Source organism: Opisthorchis viverrini (genome assembly GCF_000715545.1).
Source record: "Opisthorchis viverrini unplaced genomic scaffold opera_v5_126, whole genome shotgun sequence".
NCBI lineage: Eukaryota > Metazoa > Platyhelminthes > Trematoda > Opisthorchiida > Opisthorchiidae > Opisthorchis > Opisthorchis viverrini.
Genome location: NW_008751787.1, coordinates 260,969 through 278,622, shown reverse-complemented (window position 1 = coordinate 278,622; position 17,654 = coordinate 260,969). Strand labels below are relative to the sequence as shown.

Genomic DNA, 17,654 nt, shown 5'->3' with positions numbered 1-17,654 from the left:
TGCAACGGAAATCGCACTTGAAAAAGTTTCTGTTTACTCAGTGCTGGGTACTACGTAATACGGTCAATGATTCCGCATTCGGCAAGGTTGTTCGGGACCTCAGCCTTCTAACCTGAGTCCAAGGTACATGAGTAAACACCCAGGAATAGCTGGTGGCTGGCGATATTCTGCACATCAGTGTTGACAATCGTGGTCAACGGGAGTTGGTCGCTTCGCCCCTGTCGAATGGATTGGTTGTGTTTCCAGGACAAGTTTTTTTTCAGATATTTATCTGCGGTATGCAGCTCCAGTGCGATCTGCTTAAGACGAGACTTAAAGGCTCCCGGCCTGATCAGTGACCAGACGATCTTGTGTCGTGGAAACTGTGGCCAGCCAGAGTGTTCGGCGCATATGCTGCAGTCCCGCGGGAGCACTCAATATTCTGGATGTGCTCGTCATAGTCGAGTTGCAACGGGACTCGCGAAACTTCGTCGCCTGGGATGCACCATCATCAAGGAGTTGAAAGAACCTATTTCGACTTCTTTCATCAAGCCTGACCTGTAATTCTACCGGAGATTGGAGGACCGATATCATGAGCTGCACTCGCCTTTCATGCATGTACAAACCTAAGGCGAGTGATGTCTGCTTTTTTGATGCTACGGTGCCTGTGCGTACGTGCATATTGGTTCGAAAATGTGGTGTACGGGTTTTTTGAGTGGATAGGTGAACAGACTACTCGAGTTTTAGAAAACAGCGGAGTCATAGTGAGCTAAACCGTCCATAGTCAACAGGATAGTAGTGTCAATGAGGCCTGCCAGGACTAAGTGGACATATCGACAAGTGTGAGAGCATGTAATGTTCAAAAATTGCTTTTCGGTATACCTCGTAATTGGCTGTGCAGAGCTTACTGGCTATCAGATCTAACCGTAAACTCACGACGCCTGTTCCCAGTCTGTGATGAAAACGAACCTCTTTCATCGGCAAGCAAGCATTTGTATGCTTCCGTAAGTTTCCTCAAAGCCGAGTGTCTGGCGAGAAGAATCATATAATTTCCCAGATGTTAGTCTATTTATAAGGTCAATGAAACTCCTTCAACATTTCTTCACCGGTTTAACCAGTTTTATGGTTCATCGGGTTCCCGAATTCCCATCTGTCCTAATTTATACCTAGCCATTAAATTGAACACATGTGAGGAGAGACGCTTACTTGCGAATCACAACGGTATTGACGGAATACTCAACTATAAGTCTCGTCAAAGATCGCCTCATGCTTCATTTGGAATAATGCTCCAGATATAAAAGCATTTTGCTGCATAAGACATTCAACTGAAGGAAATTCTAGATAAGAAATTCAATGTTGGTAGAGTGAGGCGATGGAGCCGCTGGTGACCGAAAGTCAAAGGGCCAAACTACTCATCGGTAGCTCGCGAGTTCGAAGTTCTTTGAGCTTCTTATGATGTTTACGGTTGATGGTTCTCAATATTAATAAGACAGTCTTATAGTTGTTCTCGGTTTTTCAACATAAGTTGGCTTCACCTTCGGAGGGATTTTTATTAAGCTATTCATGTTACTCTCTTGTCAACCCTATCCTTAGTCACAAAAGAGCACTTGACCCTAATTAATTCTTTGAGGTAAGTTGTGTCACTCAACATTAAGTTGTTTTCCACATTTACTCTCAAAAACAATGGAAAGAGCTTACCATTACGTGTCCTCAAACCGTTCAACAGTTCACTACCGGTTTCGCACTTCTTCCTTCATCAGCCATGGCCCGAGTTTTCGAAAGATTCGTTTACGGCTTAAACAAGATTTCTACGTAGGTTGACGAAGATGCTATTGGGAGGCTCCGCTAAGATTCTTCTGAACCTCTCGGTAAGGTTTTATCAACTTTGTGAGTGGTATTGACGTCTTGAATATTATTCCAAAGGAAATCTGGGGCAGTTTTTTCGCAGCTGAAGAACATTTCAATCGAGGGAGATCCCTGTCACTCCCAGCTTTGTATGCAAGCGAATATTTATAGCAAAACACGTATAATTTGATGTTCACGTACGCAGCGGGATAGGCAGAGATTCGGTAACCAGACCTAGTTGATGATTGAGATCGGTACTGGGCTGTCAATGGTGGTGCCGACCATTTATCCCTCTGTGCGATGCGACTGAAAACCTTACGTGGCCGTACGCTCCATTCAGAAAGAAGTTTGTCTGTTGTTGGTTTTATTCAAACGAGCAGGACCTTGGAACATTCACTGGATACTTGAAACCCTCAAACTGAGTCTGAGGAATTCGTTTTAAGGTAGTTATCAACAGCCCCCAGCGTTCTTTACTTCACCCCATCTCGTCAGCCTTGTGACACACTTTCTCTCCAAAAGATTGGCCATGGAATTTTTCCCACTCACTATTGCATGTCCGTGCACAAAATATATTTCTTTGCCTGACAATCTTTACTAGAATGCACGTGGTGTTGTCCGAATAACTGTCCATTTACTGAACTTGAGATCTTTGGTTGAATCGGAAAGTGTTGCGTATGCTGAGTACAGCTCAGGGACTCTCATTCACAAGACTATTGAAGAGATTACAATGGCCTTTCTTAACCTCTCATTGCGCAGCGTTCGTTTTGGGAGTTCTATGCAAAATCAATCACAGTATCAACGAAAAATTATCGCTAGTGGTGCGTGCCACAGATGGGAGCATTCTGAAGAACATAAAAACCTAGTGAACATAACATAGAGAGGACAGTTCGGTCATTCCTTCAAACCATCCAGCAGGAGACGAAAATACCCCACGAACTAGTTTCAAATAAATGTTTTTCAAATATGTAACAATTTCATATCTTTACACTGCTTCCTGCATGTGCAAGAGTGCGTCGAGGCAAGGTAGTCATAATGAGACCGTCTGCGATTATTTCTGTCCACAAACAAAGCAGCACGTAAGTTGTAAGCATCTTGCTAAATACACCAGTTTCTGCATGGATGAACTTGAAACTTTAACTGATTTCAAACTAGTACAACAACACGTTGTCTAGACACTACTACGAAGGTTGCTAAAAACTTCGACAACAGCAGTTCTCACGCTGTGAGGTCGAAATAGCCAGACTGGTGAAGACAGCCAAAATTCTCTGTTATTGTTTCCTTTTAACTGGGTTATAAAAACACCTTTGTAGTGAAAAATATTCAGGCAATTCAGTGACGCCAGGACACTGAACGAAACCGTTGGCACGAAATGCGGAAGGTGAAGAGGCGACTGATCAGCTGTCGTTCGAGAGCTGATGGTGGTGGAAGCCTGCACATTTGAAGCGTCAGTCCTTTTATTGTTGCTCAAGCACAAACGGTCCTCAGTGGTTGTGTGTTACTATTGCATTTTGTAAAAACACACATGGCAAAAGTAGGCCGTGATGGTGTATGTAACTGCCATCCCCGCTCCAGTACTCGATTGTCGGAAAAATTCGCCAACAAGGTACACAGTAGTTTTATTGCAATCTGATGCAAAAGTTACAAGGGGCCTCGTGGTATTTAAGCGCAATTTCGACCCTGGTCAGGGCTCTCTGATTGGCTCTGGGTGAGCACCCATCATCATTGACCATGCTTCTGTCAAGTGCCTGAGAAAACATGAGTCACTCAGTAGATTCTCCTCATCATCAGCATCAACAACATAGCAGTAGTAGCAAAAATGTTTCGCTGCCATACGATCGTGATTTATTTGAAAGTCTTATTGTGGAAAAAGACAAAATGGACTGAGATTAGACTTTGTGCTAGTTTACCACAATGATTCCGGAGTGTCCCGTCACCCAACATTCATTTGGGCTGTCTGGATAGAAACTGACAACAAGAACGCCACTGACATCGTTTAGCAGCCACATATTGCAGCGTCTCCAACTATTTACAGAGGGGTCATGCGGATCCGTTCCTAGAGGGCGAGTCCCACTGACAGCACTCAGAATTTTCGAAACTCCCATACACCCCTCTACCTGGTCAAAATTGGCTACCACTCAGCTTCTGTCACTCCTGATTGGCCATGGAATACAATACCCTCTTCGGCAAACGACGATTCGGCGTGTGCTTTACATAGCCTAACCAACTCAGATTCTGGTGCTGGACACATTATTCGATGGAAACCTCCGTTTTTATCCTAGCACAGCAACAGTTCATACTCCTGATCCTGATGGGATACGAACCCTGGACATTTGACACACGAGGCCACCACCTTTCGACAAGAGATGCTGTACCCACCTGAGCTCCCATACATAAACAGGCAAACGTTTTTACGCTCAGTTGACCAGTAAAAGCAATCCCGTTCGTTTGAAAGTTCGTAGCAAACTGGTTTGAACATCTTCGGATTCTCAACGACCGTATAAAATTCAGTTCTCGTACAGCATGTTTCCCACCCTAGGCGGAAAACTGGGTATTCCTTCTTTGCGTCTGTGTATAAATGTGGGCGACAACAATCCACATTCTTTCTGTCAATAGATAGTGCCACCGTTCACTGAGTTCTTCAGGCCTACGGATATCATAGCACCATAGTGGCACCAGATATTTTGGGCCAATACATGGTCTGATAATACGGTTCGCTCGGGTGGATCTTTCGCCTTCTCCATATCCGAGGGCACTCGATCGGGTCTGAGTGATCGGAGGCACGCCCAAACACAAGTTGTTCGGCCCTCCTGATGCGTGTGTGAACAGGGAAATCACAAGGTGGTAATAACAAACATCCGTCATGCTTCAACTGGGATATACTGCAGAAGCGGCATGCGGCTTAATCGATAAACTGAACGTGCCAAATTTTGGTTTCAACTTAACCGTGATAAATGTTAACTTATTCACAAGGTCTTTGTGTTTTGCGTTTCTTCAGTAGTTCCCAAAGATCATAAGCCGTTGGAAGAAAAAATAGCCTTTGCATCCAAAGCAGGGAGTGTTTTCCACTCGCCTCTCAATACAGAAACTTGAGGGTCCAAAAGGACACTTTCAATACCGAAGCCTGTCACTTCTGAAACTTTTCAGGGTAGTTTGAGGTGATTTGGCAATTTCCAATTGGGATTTCATCTTATCAGTGAGGCCAGCCAATGCTGAAAAGCCGAGAAGCTGTTTCATTCTTGTTGGGAATCATCAACAGTAAGCATCTGACGGAACACCGAGGAGTTTTGAACCCTCAACCTTCCAACCAGCTGCTGAACCAGTTGACTACGAGNTCTCTCAATTGACAGCGCACATATTAACCGGTTCCTCAAGTGCTAATTCAGCTTTTGAGCAACTTTTCACTGACAGGAAAAAATATCTAGTGAAAACTTAAATCTCACAAAACCATTAATCCATAAGTTTTCAGTCGGTTTCAAGTGTCCGTGGCACTACCTGAGTGGTAAGTCTTGAGATACAGGTTGATCGATTGATACGACCAAGACCAAGTGGTCCTTCGGGACATCGAGCAGACCAATCACCGCCTTTGGTGAACACCTTAGCCTGTTCAGGTGTAGTAATTAAGGTGCGTCCAGGGTGTAGTGGTGGAGCAGTGATTATACGCTGGCCTCGTATGTCACATATCCGGAGTTCAGACTCCGATACCACCAAAGATATTCACTGATGATGAGCGCTAACAAGATTGAAACTCGAGTTCAGTGTTTCTTTCCATTGGCCTGAACTCTCCGGGACAACTGCGCCAGGACAGGGTAGTGAAGGAATGTGAAGTGAACGCAAATTCTACAAATCCTGCACCTGCCTAACACTTACTGTTCTTATCATGTCTAAAACGCCACTTCGGTTGCTCCAACTGACGTCATAACTAACAGACACTTGCACACAGAGGTGACTCAACACAATTTTCGAACTGGTCGCAGTCAGTTCTTCCTTTTTGAAGACTCTTTGAGTATTCTAAAATGTGCAGGGCAGTCCACAGATTTGAAAAGCACGATAACTGGTGGTCTACTCCTTGGTTTACTCGTAATAAATTTAAAGTAAATGTGTCTGATGCTTATTATATGGCGTCACAATGATAGAACAATTTCGAAACGGTTTCATCGAGATCCATTGACAGACATTGACCGAACGAGAAAATCGACCATCTGTTCCATAAATCACAATGTATGCAGCTGACGAAATGGACGAGGTGATGTCAGCTCGTTAGCCGAGGACAGAGTCAGTTCATTTGAAAACAGCTACGTACGGTAACTCAGTAACAAGCCAAAAACGTTGTTTGTGAGACATTGGGTAAACGTGTGATTGAGTTACTTTGCTAACTAGTGGAACTCCTCAAGAACAGCCTGATTGAAAGAACCACTTCTGGGGACTGGTGTTTCCCCGAAAGCAAAATGACTATACACCTTTAAGGTGCAAAAATATCTTCGGATATAGAGGAGTCACTCTGTTTGTTTCTCAAAGAAACCCTATTTGGTAATTTTTGGTTTTCAGCGGAGTCTTTTGTCCACTTTCTTGTCACGGATTATATGGAGGACACAAAATAATCCGCTACTGGCTGATAAATCTGTTGTCCTTTATCCACGCAACCCTCCTCTTTGTTAAAATTGAGAGTGGCTGATCCGCATAGAGTGGTCAGTCTGCTGCAGTGGCAAGTATGTTGCAATGGAGACCGCTGTTTATACAGGCCGTTTGCAATTTCATGTGAAGTCTCCCTTCTGGTAGTCGCACACTATAGTGTGACCCACGGTATTCACCATTGCTGACCTTTCACTAGGATGGCCTCCCTTTGGATGAGACTTTCTGGAGATTTACTCTTGACCCACCAACAGTGATTGCTTTCCTCTGAATGACTACCATACTGAAACAAAAAAATTCACTTATTTGACACTCTCAACTAATAAAGGGTCATTCGTCGAGGTCTCACTTTACCCGAAAACATTTACACGGCCTACCTCGTAGTTGATGTACAGTAAGGGGAGGAGGGATATCCATCAGACAGGGACCACAGCATCTTTCTTATCCAAAAAAGGTCTCCTATAAGAGCTCTGATGCATCGACATGTTCATGGCAAGAATTGTCTTCACAGGCCATTGATTCTTCCATCCTCGCGAGTTTGCTGGCGACTTCACAAGGAGATTTCTTTGATTTCACAGCAAATTCGTTCGTGCATCAAATTTTTAGAAGAAGACGTTTTCCAAAGTACAATTTAACCTATCGGTAGAGTATCTCTGTGACACGGTCGCCAATATTGCAAAATGTGCGTATCACTACTAAACTGTCCGCTGAGAGCTGTTTTAGCTTATTCAGTCATTCAGCAAATGAAGACAAGTGTCCAACATTTCACTCACAAAACCGTCGTCTTGAGCAACGTACTAAACACTTCATAGAATAGTGCAGCTTTGGTTTGCGGGTGACTCACCTGAAACCCAGCTGAATCTCTCGTTTGCGATGTGTTCAAGCAAATGAATGTGTTGCACCAGGCCGACTCATGTTTCAGGTGGTACGACATTCGAGAACTCGCGATGCGTTGTATAGACGTAATACACCTATCATAAGGTTGCTGCAAATTCTTTGACAGCCCGGGACCGGTTTTGTCCCTCTTGGGGCTCATAAACGAGAGACTCAGATGGGTTCCAGGTGAGCCTTCTGCATAACCAAATTTGTTTGCAAATGGGTGTTTTTGTCACGTCAGACAAAAAAACATATCAGAACATACCATAGTACGTCCACCTCCTGTGGATAACCATTCGTGGACGGTTCAAACGCACACTCACCAGTGAGGCCGCATCCATCCATAATCTGCACTCTGGAGTTAATCGGATCAGGGAGATTTGAGGCCGAATATCAATTCTTTTTAATAATTAAGAGACAAGTGAGAGGTGATACTTAGCGTACAAAGAGACAGGGATGGTTTGTTGATTGTAATGGAGCTAACAGGAACTGAAAGTTGACAAATGTACTCATCTGTAAATGAATTTTGTTTTGATGGGAGAGCCATATGGAACCCAGCTGAATCTTCCGTTTATGAAGCTTTGGACTGAATTCTGAGTTTGGTCCTCGAATTCCACTAATCTGATTGCTGACCTCTACTGAGTAGTCCACTGTGCTCAAGCGAGTGGCTCATGTGTGACGTAGAATGACAATTTAGAACTAGGGATATCCCTAAACATTTGCTTGACTGGACACTGATCTTATATAAACTATGGCGCAGTACCATTACAGTCAAACGGTATCTTCGAATTTCTTTCTACGCATTTATCGATGTGGAAGGGGGTACAATTCGAAGAATAGAAGACAATAGATTCACAAAGGGCCGCATAGCAACCAAATGTACCTGCACTAAACCACTTACATTCCAGTCGCAATATCAGCATACGAGTTAAGCGGTTCTATGGTGAATAAATGTGGAGTATTGCGTGGCTTTCTTTTCTCTATTGGGAAACGTCAGCAGTTAATCTCACAAATTTCCAGAGGGAATTCGACCCCCACCCTTCATGTTATTGTTGGGTCAAACAACAGAACCATTAGGGGCTGATCCGTGATGTGACTGAGCCACATTCAGGAGGGATACTGCATCACCATCCATCACTCGCACATCTCAAGTCACGCGATTCGGTGCTCACTGGTTCGCCGGGTTACTTCTCAATAGCAACTTCAATGAATTGCGAGGTATTGACGTTCAAAACATATTTTATTCAGGTTACGTGAGCTTGCGCAGTTTTCTTCTTGAGGAAACTACCCTCCAAATTGCTTATCAATCGATATCTTTTGACAAGGGATTTTGGCAGAGTACTAGCCAGAAGGAATGAGATTCTCTGAGCGAAAAATTTACGGGTGGCTTCAGCATAGTGTAAACAAATGAGAACATACAAGCGATGATTTGTTTATGCCGTGACTATGTTTGGAGACGACTGTGCAAATGATCCTTGAAATAATGAAACTTTTAGCGCCGAAGAACTATGACTGAGTAAGAACTCCTAACGTTGGTCGAGGAGTTTCGCTCCGAATAAATTGGATCAAACCATGGTTATTTTCAATAAAACAAAAACTACGATATTTTATAGTTATGTTTTTAGTCTGGAATAGATCATTCGATAGTAGATACCCGTTGGCGTTGTCAAGATATTTGTATGGTTCAGGAAAGTTCGTCCCTACTATGAGCATCCACTTGTTACTCAAACATTCTTCTATCCCAAAGATAATCCATACGAGATGAATAAGCCCCACGATTTGGAAGAATTTTAACACCATATCAAATGTTATGCACGAACTATCTTAAGACGAATCAAGCCATCTTCGTACCAGTGCCAACTGATCGAGGGATGTTGACTAACAGGAGTTGCATACCAGGTGTTCCAATTCCTATATTGTGGCCTCTGGTGCGAATACCTCTTGAGACTCATGAGGATGCGCTGTCTCATTGTGGGTGATGATGCACTGCAATAAAACCGGACGTGATAAAGCAACATTCAATTTGGCGAAGTGATACATTGTGCCTCAGTAAAAAAGCCTTCGCATACACTAAGTCATCCCGTCATTATGAAACGAAGGACAAATACGCGAAATACACTCACCTGCAAACAAATTTGGTTTTTGCGGGAGATTCACCTGGAACCTATTTGAATCTCTCGTTTATGTGGTTTTCAAGCAACTGAATGTGCTGCACCAGGCCGCCTTATGATTCAGTTCGTACGATATTCGAGATATCACGATTCATGTATAGAAGTAATACACTACACATAAGGTTGGTGAAAGTTCATCCGTCGTGGACTGTCGAAGAACGTATCCGTTATAGAACCCTTACCACAAGATCACTTCTAAATCGGCTTTGGTGGCTGCGATTACAGGGCTTTGGGAAGCATTGGTGTTGAACACTGTTGTCATGCTGTCCATGAAGATGATGATGATGATGATGATGTTGATGGTGATGATGAAGACGAACAGACAACTTTGCACGTTGGTCATAGCACAGAAATAGCTTATCATGATCATTAGGTAACAATGCTGCATAAATGTCTGTTACAACAGATTATGCTAACTGGCACAGCTGAGTTTGGACATGCATCTCCGGTTGTATGGAAACTGACAAAACCAGGCATTATGACAAGTTTGAGAACATAGTAATAGCCCATCAGTGGATCTCAAAAACCTGTTGCCTCTCCCCTGAGCATTCATGTGTGACATTCAATGCAAATGAAGTTTTCATTTTGGCGAACTTTTGTTGTTCTAAGTAGAAGTGTCTTCCGTTTGGGTTACCCTTTTGCGTGTAGTCATTTATCCTAAAAATATCAAAGTCTGCCCCTCTCACCCAGTCAAATCAACCCTGAGTTACTGTTGGTGTGATGGAGTCATGCGATTCAAGTAATTCTTGATTGCTTTTGCATCCCCATTTCATCTAGTTCTTGTGTACAAAGAGTACTACGAAATTCAGCTGCAAACAGCAAAAGGGGTTTTTTCTACGTGCGTTTCACTACTGAACGTTGAAAATTAAACGGGCTCTCCGTAGAATAGTCTATTGTTACGGTGATTCCAAGTGGGTTGAAAACAGTCGCCCTAGTGTACTGAAATCAGGCAGCCAAAGAAGCTCGCTGAGTAGTTCACGCGGACAGTTTTATCCACTCTGTCTACTCCGCTTTGAAGTCCTAATTTACCACCCAGATGAACTCCATCGGATATCGATCGATAACATGAATGTTGTAGTCTGCCAACACTGGAAGAAATTGTATACAGATTTCTTACGAGGATACTACGAATAACCGGATTTCAGAAATAACTTGTGCGTGACTGAGCAGTAGCAAAAACTCATTTGTTGAAGAAACCTACCCATCTGTGTAGAATGTTCGTAGATTATGGAGATAGCACGGACGCAACGGAAAAGGGGAAAATTTGCACCCAGTTACCAACAGATGGGAATAAAGCACGGTATACCGCCTCGATTACGGTCTGAGTATCAACAGCCCAACTCACTGCCGTATCTGTACTGTAACTCTCTTTCATAGTCCCCCGTGCACCAACTCAAAAATAGGTGGTCCACATTTTTAATAAAGTAAACAACTACCGTGCGATCACTTGCCGGCAGTGTCACAATGCCTTGATTACCACCAAGCTAGTACAGTTCCGCGTAGTCACTGAGAATCCGTTTACCTATTCAACAGCTAAACTGAAAAAAACTGCAGTGCTGGGCACTCATATACGTGCAACAGCTCGTGAGACCAAACCACACGTTAACAAGTGGTAGACGATGTATATGGTTTGCCGTCTCAAAAATATTCTGAGAAGCAGCCTCAGTACCTCAGAAAGGAGTAGATACTTTATCACATGACATTCTATCTCTTCTCTTCTCTTCATCATACTTCCACCTGCTAACACTAGATCGCAGCTGGCTTCCTCACACTTTCTTGAAACAGTTCATGCGATCGATTCGCCTCCGACACCAATGATTTTACTCTCACTGTGTCCTTCATTGTTCAATCTTTGTTAGCATATCTTGTCAACCAGAGAGGTACTTACTTGGCATTGGGCCTGAGAAAAAGTTTAGTGAAACAGAGTTTTTGTGATTGTTAGCTAGTGCATTTTGAATATGGCAGTTCCATCCTATGGGAAATCTCCACCTAAGAATCACTAAGATGGGAATAGTCTTGCGACTCTTGCCAAAACAAAACAAACATCATTCGAACGATAGACAATTTTACCGGTCACTTCGTCTTATTCCACCTGTTCGATAAAGTCAAGGAATGGCTCGTAGGTAGAGACGTGCTCCATGAGTTTCATTTGCAGTTTTATCCTGCTCAGAGAAGTTTGAAAAACACCCACGAGTCACATGTGTCCTCTTTCTGAGAAGTCACCAATCGATGAATTAGCCAAAAATGGACCACGTGACATTGTTTGAGTTCAGGATTTTGGTCCTGTATCCCGTCTAATTGCTGGTTAATCACAATGCTGATGAGCCACTCGTAGCTCAACGATATGATGTTCAGCCACCAAACGGTTCACTGAAAGTGTCCTGAAAGCCATTGAAATGTACGGTGCTCGCTTTTTAACAGCATTAGTGTGTTGCTTAGTGTTTTCTGGCATTGTGATACACAGTTCATTTGCAAGCCAGATAATTTGAAAACCCGGTAGATGATAGTTCCATTATGTGGCACAACTGATGGTGCCTACACAAAACTGACCGGTCTCGCCAGAAGTAGCAAATTCGCTTGTCAGGGCAAAGTAGAACAGGGTCATCGGAGGGTTTCCAGTACACAAGTTATTGGTCATAGTCTGACAAGAATACACTCAGAACTAATCTCACAAAGGTTATAAGAAAAGAACCTGTTATTAAATTAAACGTCCATTTCGGACGCAGAAGAGATGGTAAACCTGCGTGAGCCTTCATGGTCCAAATTTTTCCCGGAAAAGAGACATTCACTATAGGCATTTGGTTCTGTCCGATTGTACCATACATGTATAGCATTACTGTGGCTGTGTTTTAGCCTCGCTTCGGGTGACGGAACAGCCATGCAGTAATACTTCCGTACAAGGAACAGTTTGGGCGCTATCGAACTTGTTGTTTTGTTTGAACGTCATCAATCGATGACCTATGGTTTCTCGCTGGTTTGATGATTGTTCGGTCTACCTATCTACTGAGTGGAATCTTTGGTCTACGAGTGACAACACACTGATGTAGACCGGTTGACCTACTAAACAGCGGCTATTGTTTAGTAACATGAAGATGGTAGACTTGATCGATCCCTATTGAGGTAATTAATTCATCTGAACGTACGTAGACGATCACATCTTTTACGCGCCTCCCGAAATGATGTTTCTTATGGGTGGCAGGAATTCCAAATCCATGTGATGACCATGTCCAGGCAGTTGATAACTGCACTCCTATCCAATAATACCATTGTCCTGCACTTCTTGACAGTTTAGAGTGGTACGGATAGGACAGTGCATCTCGAACGAGGAAAGCGGAAGGTCAGAATCGGTAGTTCGTCCTACACTTGAGTTGATGTATACAGTGATGGACAATATTCCGTGATTCTGTGGTTTGATTTGCCTGATGATTATGAAAAATAGGAGTTTCGAACAACATTTCGTATACGATTGTCGAGACCACCAATCAGCGAATAGTGAGGAAAACAGGACGAATGTGGTGGTTTGCAGGCCAATATCCAAAGATTGACTAGTGGTTGGAGCTTCTTACTGGGAACCTTAGAGACTGAGAACAATTAGTTTGCGTGGAAGCGACCGCGATGAAATTGGTTGGGATATAAGAATATTAGGAGTTATAGAGTTTTACTGCTACAGTTTTGCAATCCTCGTGGCAAATTTTATTGGTAGACGATGACGTCTATCATCGAGTGAGTTCATCCCGCAGGACAACCTACATTCTGCCCTGCTTTTTCGGATGTGGCCACACTCTGTACTTGATATCCGACAGTTTGCCCATCTCAATAGCCGTTCGCCAGCACCAAGAACCAATGATTTCCTTAAATACGCTTCGAATGCTTCGAATTCAACTATATACTATTGGGAATAGGCGGAAGGCCGTGCGTCTCTAAGCTTTTAGGAATCCGAATCAACCTTTCTCGTAGCAGATAAGGAATGTTCATTTAGGTTTGTACTTGCGTCAAACAGATCATATGCATAATGCGAAGCCACATGATTTCCAGTTAAGATCTAGTCTTGAACAGAGCGTTTGTGACTCATGGTGAATAGATGCCAAAACTAAGGTCGTTGGTTGCTCAGCAGATTACGCTGCTATCGCTGTATGGCGAAACCAGTTCCAATGCTGTCTGTTCAGAGTTCTAAATCCCGCATATCAAAGTGACATAGATGAGAAGCCTCAAATAAACGTGACCAGAGGGTTGGTTTCTGATGGATTTCTCAACTGCTGTAGTTGGCTTTATGACATGGCAAAGGAGATTGATAGTAACACGAGACTCAACTGAGTACCTCGGCTATCACTGCAAGCCTGTGATAGCATCATGGTTTGTTTTTATCGGTGTTATATTATATATTATATAATCACCGTTACATATTATCTAAAAAAACCTGACTTGTTTGTGAAAAGATCTAGTAAACATGCAACATGTGTATGCACTGTTGTTTTGTAAGGGAGCCATATGAAAAGTACATTACGTCACGTGATCGGGGCCTAATCAACAACATTTGAATAACGGTAGGTCCGTTTAGAAGTGATCGACCCCAGAGTACGTACATACGAACTGTACATACGAACTGTAGGCACCTAATGCTGTTAGTAATTTGCCTAGAATGAGACAGTTTAGCACCTTAAACATCAACATTTAATATCTTTGTCCAAAGAAGTTTTCTCGTGATCTTTTGACTGAGGTGTATCTATTGTTGCTTAAACTGAAATCACAACCAGAGACGCTCGCACTCGAGCGGCTTTGAGATTCTGGCAAGCTTCGTCGGCCGGCGATCACTGTTACAGCACTTGTCAAAAAATTCTTACTATAATGGGATCTACATGAGCACTTTCAGAAACAACTTTTTCGCGTAAATGAGCATATAGAAAGAACTAATTTCATGGATGAACTAGCACTATTTAAAAAAATTTCGGGGCAAAATAAAACCCCCAGACCAGCACGTAAGCTGCAAGGGGGTACACACAACTATCTATTAGGGATCCCAGGAGAAGATACAGGTGGGATGCATGCATGAATGGAAGCGAGAAAAATCCTTTTCAGTTAGCAACAGTGCGGTACCAAACAGGGCTAGACAACTTCAATCTCGACGTGAGTATCAACAACCTAACCAATTCCACTTTCTGAGCAGTAGCTCTTTTTCGTGGTCTCGTGTGAGCTCGAGATAGCTCACTGGGTAAGGCCCGAAATGACTGACGGTTTGGACTCAAACTATGCATCACGGTACCTGGGCGGTTTATATTTTTATTTATCACAAGGCCTTGACCACCACCAAGACGTTATGATTAAACAGTCACTGAAAATCCGTCCACCTCTTCAACGTCCATGGCCAAACTGATTGAGGAAGTCGTGTTGCCCCCAAGAATTATGTGTGGACGAGCAGACTTACCAGTTACATTGGTCACAGTACTGCTGGGTGAGTCATCTATTCTGTCTACGCTTATCGATCAGCAACGACACTCTCACACACCAACTACGCATAACTTTCCGTTTCGTCTTCTGATTGGTTCACCAGTTGTCTTTTCATGCGGCGGGTGTCCGTACCGTTCTGGTTACCCCCTAAAACAGCTAATCAGGTGGCATCCAGACAGTTACCCTCTGATTGGTGGTCCGATGCATGTTTTCGGTATTTGCGGTTGTCTATTATGGGGTTCCGGAGAGGCTGAAAACGTTTGATAATGGTAACGTTTGATTGCCCAGCATTCAAGTTCGTGAGGCCGAACCATATGTTGACAAATAATGAAAAAACGGACTTAGTTTGCCGTTACACGAATATTCTGAGGAACTATCACATTATCACGTTACCACATATCGTTATCATGTATCTCAAGTGATAGACATGGCATAAATCTCAAGTATTCTGACACATATTTAAGAAATCCTGTGCCATACATCCAAAACTCTTCCAGGCATCATTTATTCATAATTTTTACTGAATGTTTTGCATTCTTCGCGTCTTCTCTTTGGAATCGTCAGGAGAACGGGGACCTTTCTGGACACTTCACCTCGGAAAACAGGGGTGTTTGTATAGCAGTGGTGATAGGTGCAACTAAATGCAATTTTCTTTCGGTTTTATGTTCATCCAGGAATGCATCAAGAGGAATATTCTGCGGTCTTAAATACTTGATCTCGGAATAAGACGATGTTGAAGGGCGACTAGATGGTTTACTTTCAAAAAGATGTCCGCGACTTCATACGTAATCTCCGATCGAAGGAATGTGCATGCTGGCTGATGGAAATACTGATGAACATACAGGTGTACAAAATTTCGATTTGTTCATCAACTATCAGTTACCAGGTGTCCTGTGTAGTATCGAACTCCGTTTGTCCGAACTGCACGTGATTTCTTGGGCGTTCTGTGTGACAAATGAGCCTTATTTAGTAGTACTAATTTGCTTCTCAGTAATCAGTTTTCCCATTTATTGGGTTTTGAGGTCAACATTCTAAATGTATTAGCAGGAACTTCATGTGAATGATTTTTAGGCTCATGGTTACACCGAACGCCCCATGTGACTGGACCTTACAAAATCCAAGCACAACTTTATTTGTACCTCGTCCAGTGGAAACGGCGAAAGCGCCCGCTATTATTGGGATTAATTTCATCTGGAAACTCTGTAACCATATTTTAAAAGCAACGTTCTACTGGGCATCCACATTCGTTGAGTTCTCTGCTCTGGCCCACAGTCATGTCAGATTCATGTCTTATGTGGTTTCACAACAACCTCGGATAGTCGTGGTTTAGGATTAGGTGGCTGATTCACCTTCAACAAAAGCTGCAGTCGCTTCCAGCTGATCCACAAAAATGGTGCTATGTAGTCGCACAGGACAGGTGGATACAATCCTACGCCAGAATTTTGACATATGCTTCTTATCCTTCCTGGGTTTGAGATAGTTGGACTTTGGGCTGGCTCCAGGTTTTTCTTGTCCAGACCCCTTGATTCCCTCTCAACTACAGACCGCACATCTGCTTCCTAAGTCCATGGTCACACTAAGCAAAATATCGACCCAGGCGATTATTGATAAAGTTGGTTGTTGGCCTATTCTGATAACAGGACGGTGAGGGATCTCGACTGTTTCTAATGATCCAGTTAATGTCAAGACGTGTGTTTCTAGTTATAGCGGTCGTTTATGGACGATGCGTAGTCGGATTACGAAAATCTAAGCCGAGTAAGACGTCTCGTCAGGACTAGTAGTGCATTGTTTCCCATGTTCAATAACACATCGCCCATCTGATGAATGCCAGTGGAAGTAATACTCCTGAAACTGTCAGATGGACTGGGACATCTGATCGCACGCTGTATACTTAAGGACGTTCTGGCAGTAACAAATTGCATGAATTTTCTGACCGACTGACTGAACCATCATTTTTGACTGAACCAGACAAGAGGCAATGCATAATATCCGGGAAGGTCAAAACGACCCCGTCAAAAGAACAGTACTCTGCTAGGTGGCGGATTTGTTCACACAGTGACCCCTCTCCAATTCACTCTGGTAAACCGGTCTCCAAGTTAATGGGTTGATGTCATTAAATCCATCATTCAGTGTTGGGTTTCAATAACAACTGTGTGAAAACTAATCACATTTCTGCGCAATTAAAAAAGCCTAATGTAGGTATCATCGGGTGGTTAAATTAGGGCTTGTTACCATGATAGACCGTCAAATCGACCGATGTGTGGTAAACGCGTGTGTGATTTTTACGGACTAGAACATCTGTGCAAGATTTGTTCATGGACCCTGGGAGCAGAAACTCCTGCATGGTCATCATCATCATCGTCATCATCATCATCATCATCATCACCATCATCGAAAGCATGACATCAGTGTTCAACACCGATGCTTCACTGCCCTACAACCATGACTTATTTGAAGGGCCTTATTGTGAAGAAAAGAATAAAGGTGAATGGGGGAGGGACTTAGTGCTAGCTTAACACAATCATTCCGAGGTGCCTACACCTCCAGACATTCATCCACGCGATCTGGAAAGAAACTGACAACAAGAAGGCAACCGACATCGGTTGGCAGCCATATCTTGTAGTGTCTCCAACCAGGAACAGTGAGGATCACGCGGTCCCCATCCTGGAAGGCGAGTAGCACCGACAGCACCCAAGCGTTTCGTGATCT

General features: G+C 43.3%; 1 protein-coding gene across 1 annotated transcript in view; it reads right to left on the bottom strand.

Annotated features, from left to right (window-relative positions):
• Positions 1-312: 312 nt before the first annotated feature.
• T265_06356 (hypothetical protein) overlaps positions 313-17,654 on the bottom strand; it is a gene marked incomplete at both ends in the record, with an annotated part of 21,240 nt that continues 3,898 nt past the window's right edge. The window contains one exon of the mRNA XM_009171597.1: positions 313-537. Coding sequence (XP_009169861.1) covers positions 313-537 — 225 coding nt within the window. The remainder of the gene's footprint in view (positions 538-17,654) is intronic.